Below are 10,652 nucleotides of genomic sequence, written 5' to 3' on the forward strand. Positions count from 1 at the left end.
GAACGAAACAGAAAGGTTGTAAAGCATGTTGCGACATAGGCACATGTATCTTCACTTGTCCAGTCGACTTGCTTCTATCCAACACTTAGACGTTCACAAAGTGAAGGAAAAAAAAGATTGCGTCGGAGGGGAATCGAACCCCTGTCTCCTGCTATCGAGTTACTCCGTATCCTGAATGGAAGGCAGGAATAATAACCATTATACGACCGACGCGATGGATATTCTTTGTAGAAAACTAGCTATTTATATACACACATACTGGCCCACCACACGCAGATGTTCCAGGAGGAGTTCGACGCACCAAGAAGGGCACAAAGTTGCGAAATCGCCGTCTTACAGCTGTTACTAGGCACAAATATGGCAACAGACTCAAGCTTGCTCGTGCGTTGGATCCTTCATCGCCGCTAAAGGTTTGGAGGTGTCTCAGGCAGACATTAGCATCGTCCATCTTTACAAGAGTGGACATCTGCCATGGTACATCTGTTCGTCTTGCACACTTAAGTCTATGCAGCTTGCTACAACACGAGTGGTGGAGGCTTACAAGCCATTGCAAAGCGACAACTTGAAGCTCTGTACTTGATGGGAAAGACAACTTTTACATCTGAACAGATTCAAAGCATGTTGGATGAGTGGAGGAGAAGGTAGAGATTTGAGGCCGTCAGAGTGGTTGATCTTGTGCAAGATGGTCCTGTCGTTGCTTTGAGCAGGATCAGGTCGAGTTTTGAGGCTCTGTCTTTCGGCAGAGCCAAACTTACACTTTGCTGGTCAAGAGCAGCTGAGGTGTTCAATTGTCACGTCGGAGGCTTAGGGATTGAGCGGTGGCGGAGCGGTGGCGGAGCGGCAAGCGAGCTGACTGACACCCAAAATCACACAGAGATTGATTCGTGCAGTCGGACATGGTCCTCTCACACGCATTCCAGTAGGGATCTCTGGCGATGTTGGTTAATGAGCGTCTCATTCTTCAGTGAACAGAGATTCGATGGAGCTATACCTTATCAACGACGAAGAGGCATCGAATCACAAGAGCCTCCCTGCGTCTCTAAAGGAAGCATGAGCGCTTACACATCTTGCCAATCCAGACTTCCCAAAATGGCCGTTTTACTGGGCAACCTTCCGGTACTGGGCGACAAAAGCGTAATCTTCTTCCTCATTGTATCGATATCCGCCACATGGACAAAACCCAAGATTGGTGCTCCGATGATTTCGTCGTCTGTGGGATTCGACGAGCTATCTGGCTGACCAGCTCCTCCTCCACCCCTCGGCGGCTGGATTAAAGCAAGTACGCTGTGCAATAAGCTCGTTTGGTCCGCCGCTGAGTTTGTCGGGTCCAGCTTGACAAGTTGAGTCTCTGTCACTGTACGCGATGCGCCGATGGGTAAAGCGGAAGAGGGAGCGAGAGACTCTTGACCAACTTTGTAGATCTCTAGTAGATCAAAGGGGATGGTTGTGCTGTATGGTGAGAGAGAGGGGATGCCGCCTAATGGATCCGAATGGCCGGGGAGCACAGCTTTTGGAACACCCCCTTCTGAGGAAGAGCTCGGGTTGGAGCCGCCATAGAAGTACGTTTTGACTTGAAGAGCTTTTAAGCGCGAACGATAGGTCTCGTCCAATTCGACGACTCCACCGGACTTGGGCAGTTTGACGACGTTGGCTCGCGGTAAGCGTTTGCCGCCGGAGCCAGGGATTCTTGCTGTTTCGGTAGCTGAGCCAAAGATCTTGGTCATTTCGAGGTTGAGCTTTTCATGACCGAGAACGACGATGGTGTCGATTTTGAAGGCTTTGATGCAGTGTTGGAGGAATGCGTACTTGTTCCTAGCATCCGAGGTGATGACGCCAGGTGTATCGATTAATAGACCAGACATGCGGGAGCGGAAGTCACGCGCGAGTCTACGTTCGACTCCTTCAGCTAGCCAATCGACGACTCTTCTGAAATGCCTTTCGTTTTCTCGTACGTTCTCCTTTCCTAGCCAGAGTGAGAGAGGTGCGACGCCATGAGCGGTGGATGTGCCAGGTGGGATTGCACCTGTCGTACCTGTGTTTGTACCGAAGGGGAAGACAGGCGAAGGTGACGGCAGCGATGCAAGAGGAAGCGGCGAAAGCGGAAGAGCAGAAAGACAACACGGCAAAGGAGGAGCACCGTCACTGGGATCCAAGTTGACCACTACAGGCCACCAGCCTGTAATGTCAGAACGTTTCTCTTCTTGCCTTTTCTCCTTCTTTGCTTCTTCGGACAGATTGGCTTCCATGTTGGGGTATATGATTCCATCGCCGCCTGTGCGCAAGCTCTCTGCTACTTTGCCTGCCTCGCCCTTTCCCAGGCTTGCTACTGCTGGCGATCGCAAGGCGTAATTGGCTAGGAGCTTGACTAAGCTTGTCTTTCCGGCAGATTCGGGACCTAGTACCATCACTCGTGGGCCCTGCCCTTCTGATCGATAGACGGTTGAAGCAGCTGACCCGCTTGGATCAGACTCGCTCTCTGTCTCGGTCTCGGTCTCGGTCTCAGTCTCGGTGCTCTGATGGGGCGTGCGTGGTGCGATATAGCTCGGATCCAAGACCGAGCCTGCCAGGGCGGAAAGCAGTTTTGCATCCGCCCTCAGCGCTTTACGAGCCTGGATCCTCTTTTGTTCGAGAAGGAGATGCAGATTGGAGTAAGCCGTGTAAACAGGCGAGGGTTCGTCAGCAAGGTACTCGGTGGAAGCTGTTCCAGCGATCTCGATCTCAGCACCTTTCCAAGAAGAGACTGCTGCTTTGGCTTCATCTGCAAAAGGATACCATCGTTCCTGAGTGCCGACGACGAGTTCAGCTCCAAAGATCTCCGCGTCGGGTTCCTCGCCTGCTTGTGTTCGGTTCTGGACGAGACGGATGGACAGACGTTCTTGCGGTTCCAGTTCGAAGCGGTATTCGGATCGTGGCGGGAGAAAGACTCGCCTGTATTGGGAGGATCGCTCTTCTTGGTTGTCCATTTGGCACGATCAGCTCTGTTGAAGTTGGACAGGTATGGATCGAAGGAGACCAAGCAAGCAGGATGGGGAGCAAAAGTTGCACCCTGTCCAAAACGCCATGCATGTTAGGCAAAAGTTCTTACCCGAGTTCCGTGAAAATCCTTTTCCCGATCTGCACAAATCAGGCTCGATTTTGAGAGATCCCGATTGGTTCCGCAACTGTAGTGAGGAGTCGGCAGACTGCCGCAAGTTAGGGCGAGGCGATATTTGTGTTAGGTCGGGACCGGCATTTTCACCAAGAGATGGTCTGTGCGTCACTCCGCCTTTTGAAGTTTTTCCCGAAAGAGATGGACATGGTACAAGGTTGGTCCCTGAAGATGCTCCTTCATATCCGATGCTTTCATCCCATCAAGGCCTACGGAGGATAAGGCTTGGACGATGGAAGAAGGAGGGGGCTAAGGCAAGCTTAGAGAGGTAAAAGGTATCACGAGCGTCACATAGATGTAGCTCTACTGTAATCATGCCCGGCTAATCATGCCTGGCTAATCATGCCTGGCTAATCATGCCAGGCTCTGTGTTTCGTTCAACTGGTATGGTGATTTCCCCGCTCGAGCCATCATCCCCGTCGACACTGACATTTCTCCCGCAAAGTCGATCCAGTTTGTCGCGGTCAGACGGTTTCCTATATAGACCTCCACCTTGCTCGTCGCGGTAAAGTACTCGTTGTCTCTCCTTCCTTCTTCACCTATATATACCAACTTGTCATCCTCCCTTCTACATCGCCTCAAGTGTATCCTTTCCCCGACTTTGGTAGGATCGACAAGGTCTTTGCGTATCAGCTCCTCGTCCCGCCTTGATCACTGTAACCAACAACAACAACAAAACAGCTAGGTCCTCTCCGAACAGTCGCCTTCAGAACGCTTCTGGTCTTAGTACAGCATCATGTCTGAAGCTGAAGTTCCCGAGGTCAAGACTTACGACGTCCCCTCGCGTCTCTTGGGCAAGGATGGCCGTCCTGTTCCTCACGTAGATGCGGCTAGGTACGAGAAGGACTACCCCGAGTCCATCAACAACACTGACGAATTCTTTGGCAAGGTCGCTCGTGAAATCATCGACTGGGATGTCCCCTTCAAGACGGTCCGCTCTGGTGGATTTGAGAATGGCGATGTTGCCTGGTTCAACGAGGGTCGTCTCAACGCCGCTTACAACTGTGTCGACCGATGGGCTCACAAGTACCCCGACCGTGTCGCCATCATCTACGAGGCTGATGAGCCAGGCCAGCACCAGGAGATCACCTATTCGCAGCTCCTCGTCCAGGTCTCGCAGGCCGCCAACATGCTCAAGTCGCTCGGCGTCAAGAAGGGTGACACTGTCATTGTCTACCTTCCCATGATTCCCGAGGCTGCCGTTGCTCTGCTCGCAACTGCCCGTATTGGTGCGATCCACTCGGTCGTCTTTGCCGGTTTCTCCGCCGACTCGCTCCGTGACCGTACCAACGACTGCGGCGCTCGTGTCGTTATCACCACCGACGAGGGTAAGCGTGGTGGCCGAACCATTGCTACCAAGAGCATCGTCGATGCTGCCCTCAACGAGTGCCCCAAGGTCGAGCACGTCGTTGTTGTCAAGCGTACCGGCGGTCAGGTCAGCATTGATGAGAAGCGCGACATTTGGTGGCACGAGGCTTGCTCGCGTGAGCGTGCTTACTGCCCTCCCGAGTCCGTGAGCTCGGAGGACGCACTGTTTATCCTCTACACTTCCGGTTCCACCGGTAAGCCCAAGGGTGTTGTCCACGCCACTGCAGGATACCTTCTCGGTACTGCGTTGACCTTGCGACACGTCTTCGATGTTCACCCGGACAAAGGCGACCGCTTCGCCTGCATGGCCGATGTCGGTTGGATCACTGGTCACTCGTACATCGTCTACGGTCCCTTGATGAACGGCGTTACCACGCTCATCTTTGAGTCTACCCCTGTCTATCCCTCTCCTTCGCGATACTGGGAGATCGTCGACACCCACAAGCTCACCCAGTTCTACACTGCTCCTACCTCGATCCGTCTCCTCCGACGCTTGGGTGAGGAACACGTCAAGAAGCACGATCTCTCCTCACTTCGTGTCATCGGTTCCGTCGGAGAGCCTATTAACCCAGAGGCTTGGCACTGGTACAACGACAACGTTGGACGACAGCAGTGTGCCATTGTTGACACTTACTGGATGACCGAGTCTGGCTCGATCATGATCACTCCTCTTCCTGGTGCTACCAAGGCTAAGCCCGGTTCGGCGACCTTGCCCTTCTGGGGTATCAAGCCTGTCTTGCTCGACCCTACCTCGGGCAAGGTGCTCGAAGGCAACAACGTCCAAGGTGTTTTGGCGATTGGCCAGCCTTGGCCCTCGGTTGCACGAACCGTTTACAACGACCACCAGCGATTCTTGGACACCTACATGCGTGCTTACAAGGGTTACTTCTTCACTGGTGACGGTGCAGCTCGTGACAAAGACGGTTACATCTGGATCAAGGGTCGTGTGGACGATGTCATCAACGTTTCCGGTCATCGTCTCTCCACTGCTGAGATCGAGTCGGCTCTTATCCAGCACCCTGGTGTTGCAGAGACTGCCGTCGTTGGTATTCCTGACCAAGTCACTGGTCAGACTATCGCGGCGTATGTAACCCTCAAGCCCGAGTTCAGCTACGACAGCGCAGACGCCCTTACCAAGGAGCTCGTCATTCAGGTGCGAAGAAACATCGGTCCCTTTGCTGCACCCAAGAAGATCATCATCGTTTCAGATCTGCCCAAGACCCGATCCGGTAAGATCATGCGCCGTCTGCTCAGGAAATGCGCTTCCCACGAGACCGACAACCTTGGTGACTTGTCGTCGTTGGCTGATCCTTCCGTGATTGATCACATCAAGGAGAAGACCAACGCCTTTGACAACAAGTCAAGAGGCTCCGAAGTCTAAAGGAATCGTCAGAATGTTGGAAAGTAAGCTCGCTTTTTCCATCTCTCTCTCTCTCTCTCTCTCTCTCTCTCTCTCTCTCTTTCTCTCTCTCTCGTAATGTAATTGGTTGAGATCAATGATGAGAGCTCTTTGTGTTGTGTGTGGATGCGGATCGTTAGTGATGTACACATGCATCCCGGTCGTAAGAGCTAGACAGTAGCCACTTGTACTCCATGGAGCATGGGGTAAATCCGAAATCGCCTGGCTTCCTCATAACAACCGCTCTTTCGCCGCCCCAACCCGGCGGATTAAGAATCTTTGCTTGCTTGCTCGAGCCAAGGCTTTGAAAGGATGAATTGCTTCTGCTTGTGGCTCATTGATCTCCTTACGATGCAGATTGAGTGAATTGTCCTGTGAGCGAGCTTGCGATGAAAAAGACCTCAAAGCAAGCTTGCTGTCAGTAAGGAATGCGGGCAAACTCAGCTCTGTTTGAGCTTAAATAGGGCTCGCTTCTCGCTACCACTCTACATTTTATCTTGCCACCTCGCCCAACTTGCAGGTCCATGTCGTATCAACTGGCGACCATCGCAAGACACCTCTCCCGCACAGTATCAGGACGGACAACAGCTTTACGCAACATGTCAAGCATCAAAGCGCTCCAAATCGAGGGTCAAGGTGGTCCTGAAGTAGTCCAAGTGGTGCCTATCCAGCCTCCCACACTGGAAGGCAAGGGTAAGGTTATCGTTCGCAACGAATATGCGGGAGTCAACATGATTGATACCTACCATTTCGGTGGTCTCTACCCTCTGGAGACGCCTGTTATTATTGGTCAGGAAGCTGCAGGTGTTGTCGAAGCTGTTTCGCCAGATGTCACTTGGCTTGCTCCCGGAGATAAGGTTGTCCAGTACGGTGGAGGTTCCTACAGCGAAAAGCAACTCGTTGACGCTCAACGAGTCATCAAGCTTCCCGATACCATCGACACCAAGACGGCTGCTGCATCTTACCTTCAAGGCTTGACGGCACTTACATTGCTCAAAGAAGCTCATCCTGTGAAACAAGGCGATTGGCTTCTCGTCACCGCCGCTGCAGGTGGTGTGGGACTTTTGCTTTGTCAAATGGGAAAAGCATTCGGAGCCAAAGTGATCGCCGTCACTTCCACCCAAGCCAAATGTCATCTCGCTCTATCCCACGGAGCAACACACGCAATCCTCTACAACAAAGAAAACCGCCAGGATTACATCAAACAAGTCATGTCCCTCACCAACAATCACGGTGTAGACGGCATCCTCGACGGCGTTGGAGCAGATACCTGGGAAGCTAATTTTACTATCGCTGCTCGCAAAGGTACGATTGTTACTTTCGGTAACGCTTCCGGTCCTGTTCCTTCTTTTGCCCCGCTTAAGCTTGCTGCCAAAAATCTCAAGGTCTGTAGACCAACACTGTTCAACTATGTGAGCACGCGGCAAGAAAGGGAGAGCTATTCCAAGGAGCTCTTTGACTTGGTCGAGAGTGGAAAGGTAAAGATCAATGTTCATGAGCAGTACGAGTTCAGTACGGAGGGAATGCGCAAAGCGTTTGCTGACATTAAGAGTAGGAAGACTACTGGTAAGCTGATTGTTAAGATCTAGCTCGAATCAAAGGTGTATCGAAGTGTTAGCGATTGACTTGAATGTAGACAGATTATGACAAGATACGAGCGAGCGAGAGTGTCTCATGTGAAAACTAAGGCCAAATGACAGGCTAGAACAACGCCGGAGGGCGCCAGAGTCCGGCTGCTCGATGAGAAGGAATGGCGATACGAGATAGATACATGTCGTGAGAAGGGTGGGATTAGTCGGTTTTGAGAGGAGAGACGCTTCTCGACAGCGATCCTTCGTCAGTCTTGGCACCGAGTGCGTCAGCTGCAACAATGCTTCCTTGGCGCTGAGGACTCGTGCTGCTGCGACCTGACCTCCAGCTGGCAGTCGATATGGATCGCTGGAAAGCATCCTTCCTCGCCGCACCCATGCTCGGCGACACACTTCCAGACGGCGGCGTGTTGATTCCAATCCCTGGAACAAGCGACTGACCCAAAGCGCCAAAGTTGGCATCCGAAGCAGCATTACCCGGTGATCTGCCGAGCATTGCTCCAACATTGGGGCAGGAGTTGCCGTTGGACTGACCAGCAAGTCGACCAAAAGGCTGAGATTCTGCAGAGGTGTTCAGACTAATTGCGATGGGTGAGCGAGGCGGCTGCTGCTAACCACGGAAGTGAGAGAAGCCTTTACCATTCGGCGAAGTTGGGCTGGTAGCCATCAGATTTAAGCTAGCGTGAGCAGCTGCGAGCTTGGCTCCGTCAGCATTGGGCAGACCTGCTGCAGCGCCGAAAGTACAGATGGTAGGTGTCCTAGCCATCGGCTGCACCGCATTATTGACACTATAGTACAGGCCTTGCTGTTTCAGATCATCGTACTTGGCGGAATGAGAGCTGAATTCGAGCAAGATGCCTGGCTCCTTTGTAATCTCAAGCAACGCAATGAGCTTCTTTCCAATCCTATTGACCGCTTCGACATTGCTCATATCTTTGACCCAAAGCGAGATTCGATCGCCCCTTGGCCTGACACTACAAACAGCACCGCACGTTTCATCCTCTCCATCCATCCCTTCTCCAATCAAGGCCAAGACAAGCCACAACCAGCTTCGATCAACAAGAGCTGGATAGCGCTGGCGGAAAGTAATGGTCCATTTGCCACCCTTAGCGTTCCGTGGATCTTCCCACATCGGCTTAATTCCGTCTTTGAAGAGATGGTAGCTCGAGTGTCGTTCGAGCTGCGATGGGCGATGGAGCTTGGCGAAACATCCAAGGAAGCTTTCGACGCTAGCGTAAGCGCCGATGGTGCGAAGATTGGCTTCCCAGGAGGAGCTGCTGAGGGTTGCTTTGGGTGGCGCTGGGAGAGAAGGAGAGGGAGGTGGCAGGCCGGGTGTTGAGGGTCCAGCAGAGCGAGAGTCAAAGTAGAGGGTCCATTCGTGCTGAAGTGGATGTGTGGGCGCTTTGGCTGGTGGAGCAGGGAGAGGGTGGGTCAACTTCTGACTACCGACCATGCCCGTGGTTGTTGGTGTTAGCGTGGGCTTGCTTGGTGCTGGGGTCGCTCGACTGGTCGCTGGATTGCTTTCCTGCACCATCGGCGACAAGGCGACCTTGGCTTCAAGGTTCGAGCTGATCTCAGGTGACTTGGCTAGACGACTGGCAGCAAGCTTGGTGGGTGATGAGGGTGTGCATTGCATGTTGGGACTTGTATCGTCATTGCTGGTAGCCAAACCTTTCCGTGAGAGTCGGTCTCGGATCTCTTCGAGACTTGGAAGCCCGTTAGGTAGGATAGGCTTGGTCGGGGAGCATGCGCCCGAGGAAGGAGCCTTGGGCGACAAGCATGAGGGCATCATCTGCTCGTCTGCCATCTTTGACGGCGATGCCGGGAGCATTGGGCTCTGACGATCGCCTTGTTGAGCAGGCTTAGACGAAGCCGTGATCCTTCCGGTCAGCTCGAGTCGCGGTCTTGTCGCATCGTTGCTGGTGCTTCCACCTAGGATCTGCTTGATGGGCGAAGATGCAGGTGTGGATAGCTCTCTGTCTCGGTTGAGACGGGCAGCAATGTCACTGAGCGTGGGTATCTTGGAGGGGGAACGCGTGTGTGCCACCTTGGAAGGTGAAGCAGAACAAGAAGCGGTTGGCATCGTGTTCTCGTCTTGTGCCAATGACTGCTGCGAGTCCATGATCCGCATGGGAAGTCTTCGGATGCTACTTGTAGCCATGACTAGTGCCCACACCTATCTGTCAACACAATTTGAGTGAATGTATGTCGTTGGAAGAGAATTGAGATGCCTGGTGCAGATATCGTCGGTGGTGAAGATGGAAGGTGAGGGGAAGGAGGCAAGTAAGTCTGGTGTAAAGGTCTCAAGAAAAAGCAGGATAGGTGCACAAGAGCGTTGGAAGCTGCAGCGAGACTCGCTCATGAGATCTGCAGGAGACTCAAACACGGACCCTTCTGCTGAAGGTGATGCAGCAACAAATGAGGTGTGGACAGACACGCACAACGTCGTGCAGCGTACATTGCTGCCAAAAGGCAAGTTCTTTGACGGGAACAATCAACATGAGATTGGCGGGGACTTGTGCCGGCGTGTGCGATCAAGATATGGAAGCTAGAGCGCGCATCGAGAGACGCCAAGATCGAGGGGAACGATGTATGACAAGGCCAATTGGACCATCATGTATGAACTCTGCATCGGGGGTGGGCATGGCAAGCAGGGCTAGGCTGCAACTAGCATGTCCTGGAATCCATCGCAAAGGCAAGTCGACGAGAGGGTACAGTAGGGAGGCTTACGATGCTGCTAACAGGACCGCAGCACAGGTCCGAGGTTGTGTGGGCGCTCGTGCTTTATCTCATTGAATGGGGACCATGTCGACTGGAATGTGTGGTTGCTGCTTGGCGAGTCCAACAGCTGCGAGAAAACTTAGGCTCGAGTCACCTTTCTGCAAGGCACGCATTCGACACAGCCTTGAAGTTGCTTCTTGACCACCCAGGCGTCTCTTCTCGACAGTCGTCCATCGATGCGACCATTCCGGGCAAGCAACAGCAGAAGAGAGGCCGAGGCGATCAGCAAGTTGGATCCTTGTCCACAGTGACATGTCACGTACATTGCTTTGGATCGCAATCGAATCGGCGATCCATCATGATCACTTGCATCGGGAACCAGTCGCGAGTCGCGCTTCGCGATTCGGGATTCGGGATTCGCGATTCG

General features: G+C 53.0%; 4 protein-coding genes and 1 non-coding gene across 5 annotated transcripts; 2 read left to right on the forward strand and 3 right to left on the reverse strand.

The window, feature by feature from the left end:
* Positions 1 to 118: 118 nt before the first annotated feature.
* Positions 119 to 213, reverse strand: tRNA-Gly(TCC). The gene has a single exon. It is a non-coding gene; the product is annotated as a tRNA-Gly (tRNA).
* An 845-nt stretch (positions 214 to 1,058) lies between these two features.
* Positions 1,059 to 2,963, reverse strand: UHO2_03533 (uncharacterized protein; the record flags this gene model as incomplete). Its single annotated transcript, XM_041554139.1, has 1 exon — positions 1,059 to 2,963. One exon carries the CDS (start codon positions 2,961 to 2,963, stop codon positions 1,059 to 1,061), a length of 1,905 nt encoding a protein of 634 aa, XP_041410073.1.
* Positions 2,964 to 3,884: 921 nt separating this feature from the next.
* UHO2_03534 (putative acetyl-CoA synthetase) lies at positions 3,885 to 5,897 on the forward strand (the record flags this gene model as incomplete). Its single annotated transcript, XM_041554140.1, has 1 exon — positions 3,885 to 5,897. One exon carries the CDS (start codon positions 3,885 to 3,887, stop codon positions 5,895 to 5,897), a length of 2,013 nt encoding a protein of 670 aa, XP_041410074.1.
* Positions 5,898 to 6,514: 617 nt separating this feature from the next.
* On the forward strand, positions 6,515 to 7,504 carry UHO2_03535 (uncharacterized protein; the record flags this gene model as incomplete). Its single annotated transcript, XM_041554141.1, has 1 exon — positions 6,515 to 7,504. The coding sequence occupies one exon, from the start codon at positions 6,515 to 6,517 to the stop codon at positions 7,502 to 7,504; it is 990 nt and encodes a 329-aa protein (XP_041410075.1).
* Positions 7,505 to 7,706: 202 nt separating this feature from the next.
* UHO2_03536 (uncharacterized protein) lies at positions 7,707 to 9,665 on the reverse strand (the record flags this gene model as incomplete). The annotated part of the gene is made up of 2 exons (XM_041554142.1): positions 7,707 to 8,065; positions 8,144 to 9,665. The coding sequence occupies 2 exons, from the start codon at positions 9,663 to 9,665 to the stop codon at positions 7,707 to 7,709; spliced, it is 1,881 nt and encodes a 626-aa protein (XP_041410076.1).
* Between the last annotated feature and the right edge of the window lie 987 nt (positions 9,666 to 10,652).

This window comes from Ustilago hordei, assembly GCF_900519145.1.
Source record: "Ustilago hordei strain Uho2 genome assembly, contig: UHO2_contig_06, whole genome shotgun sequence".
Lineage (NCBI taxonomy): Eukaryota > Fungi > Basidiomycota > Ustilaginomycetes > Ustilaginales > Ustilaginaceae > Ustilago > Ustilago hordei.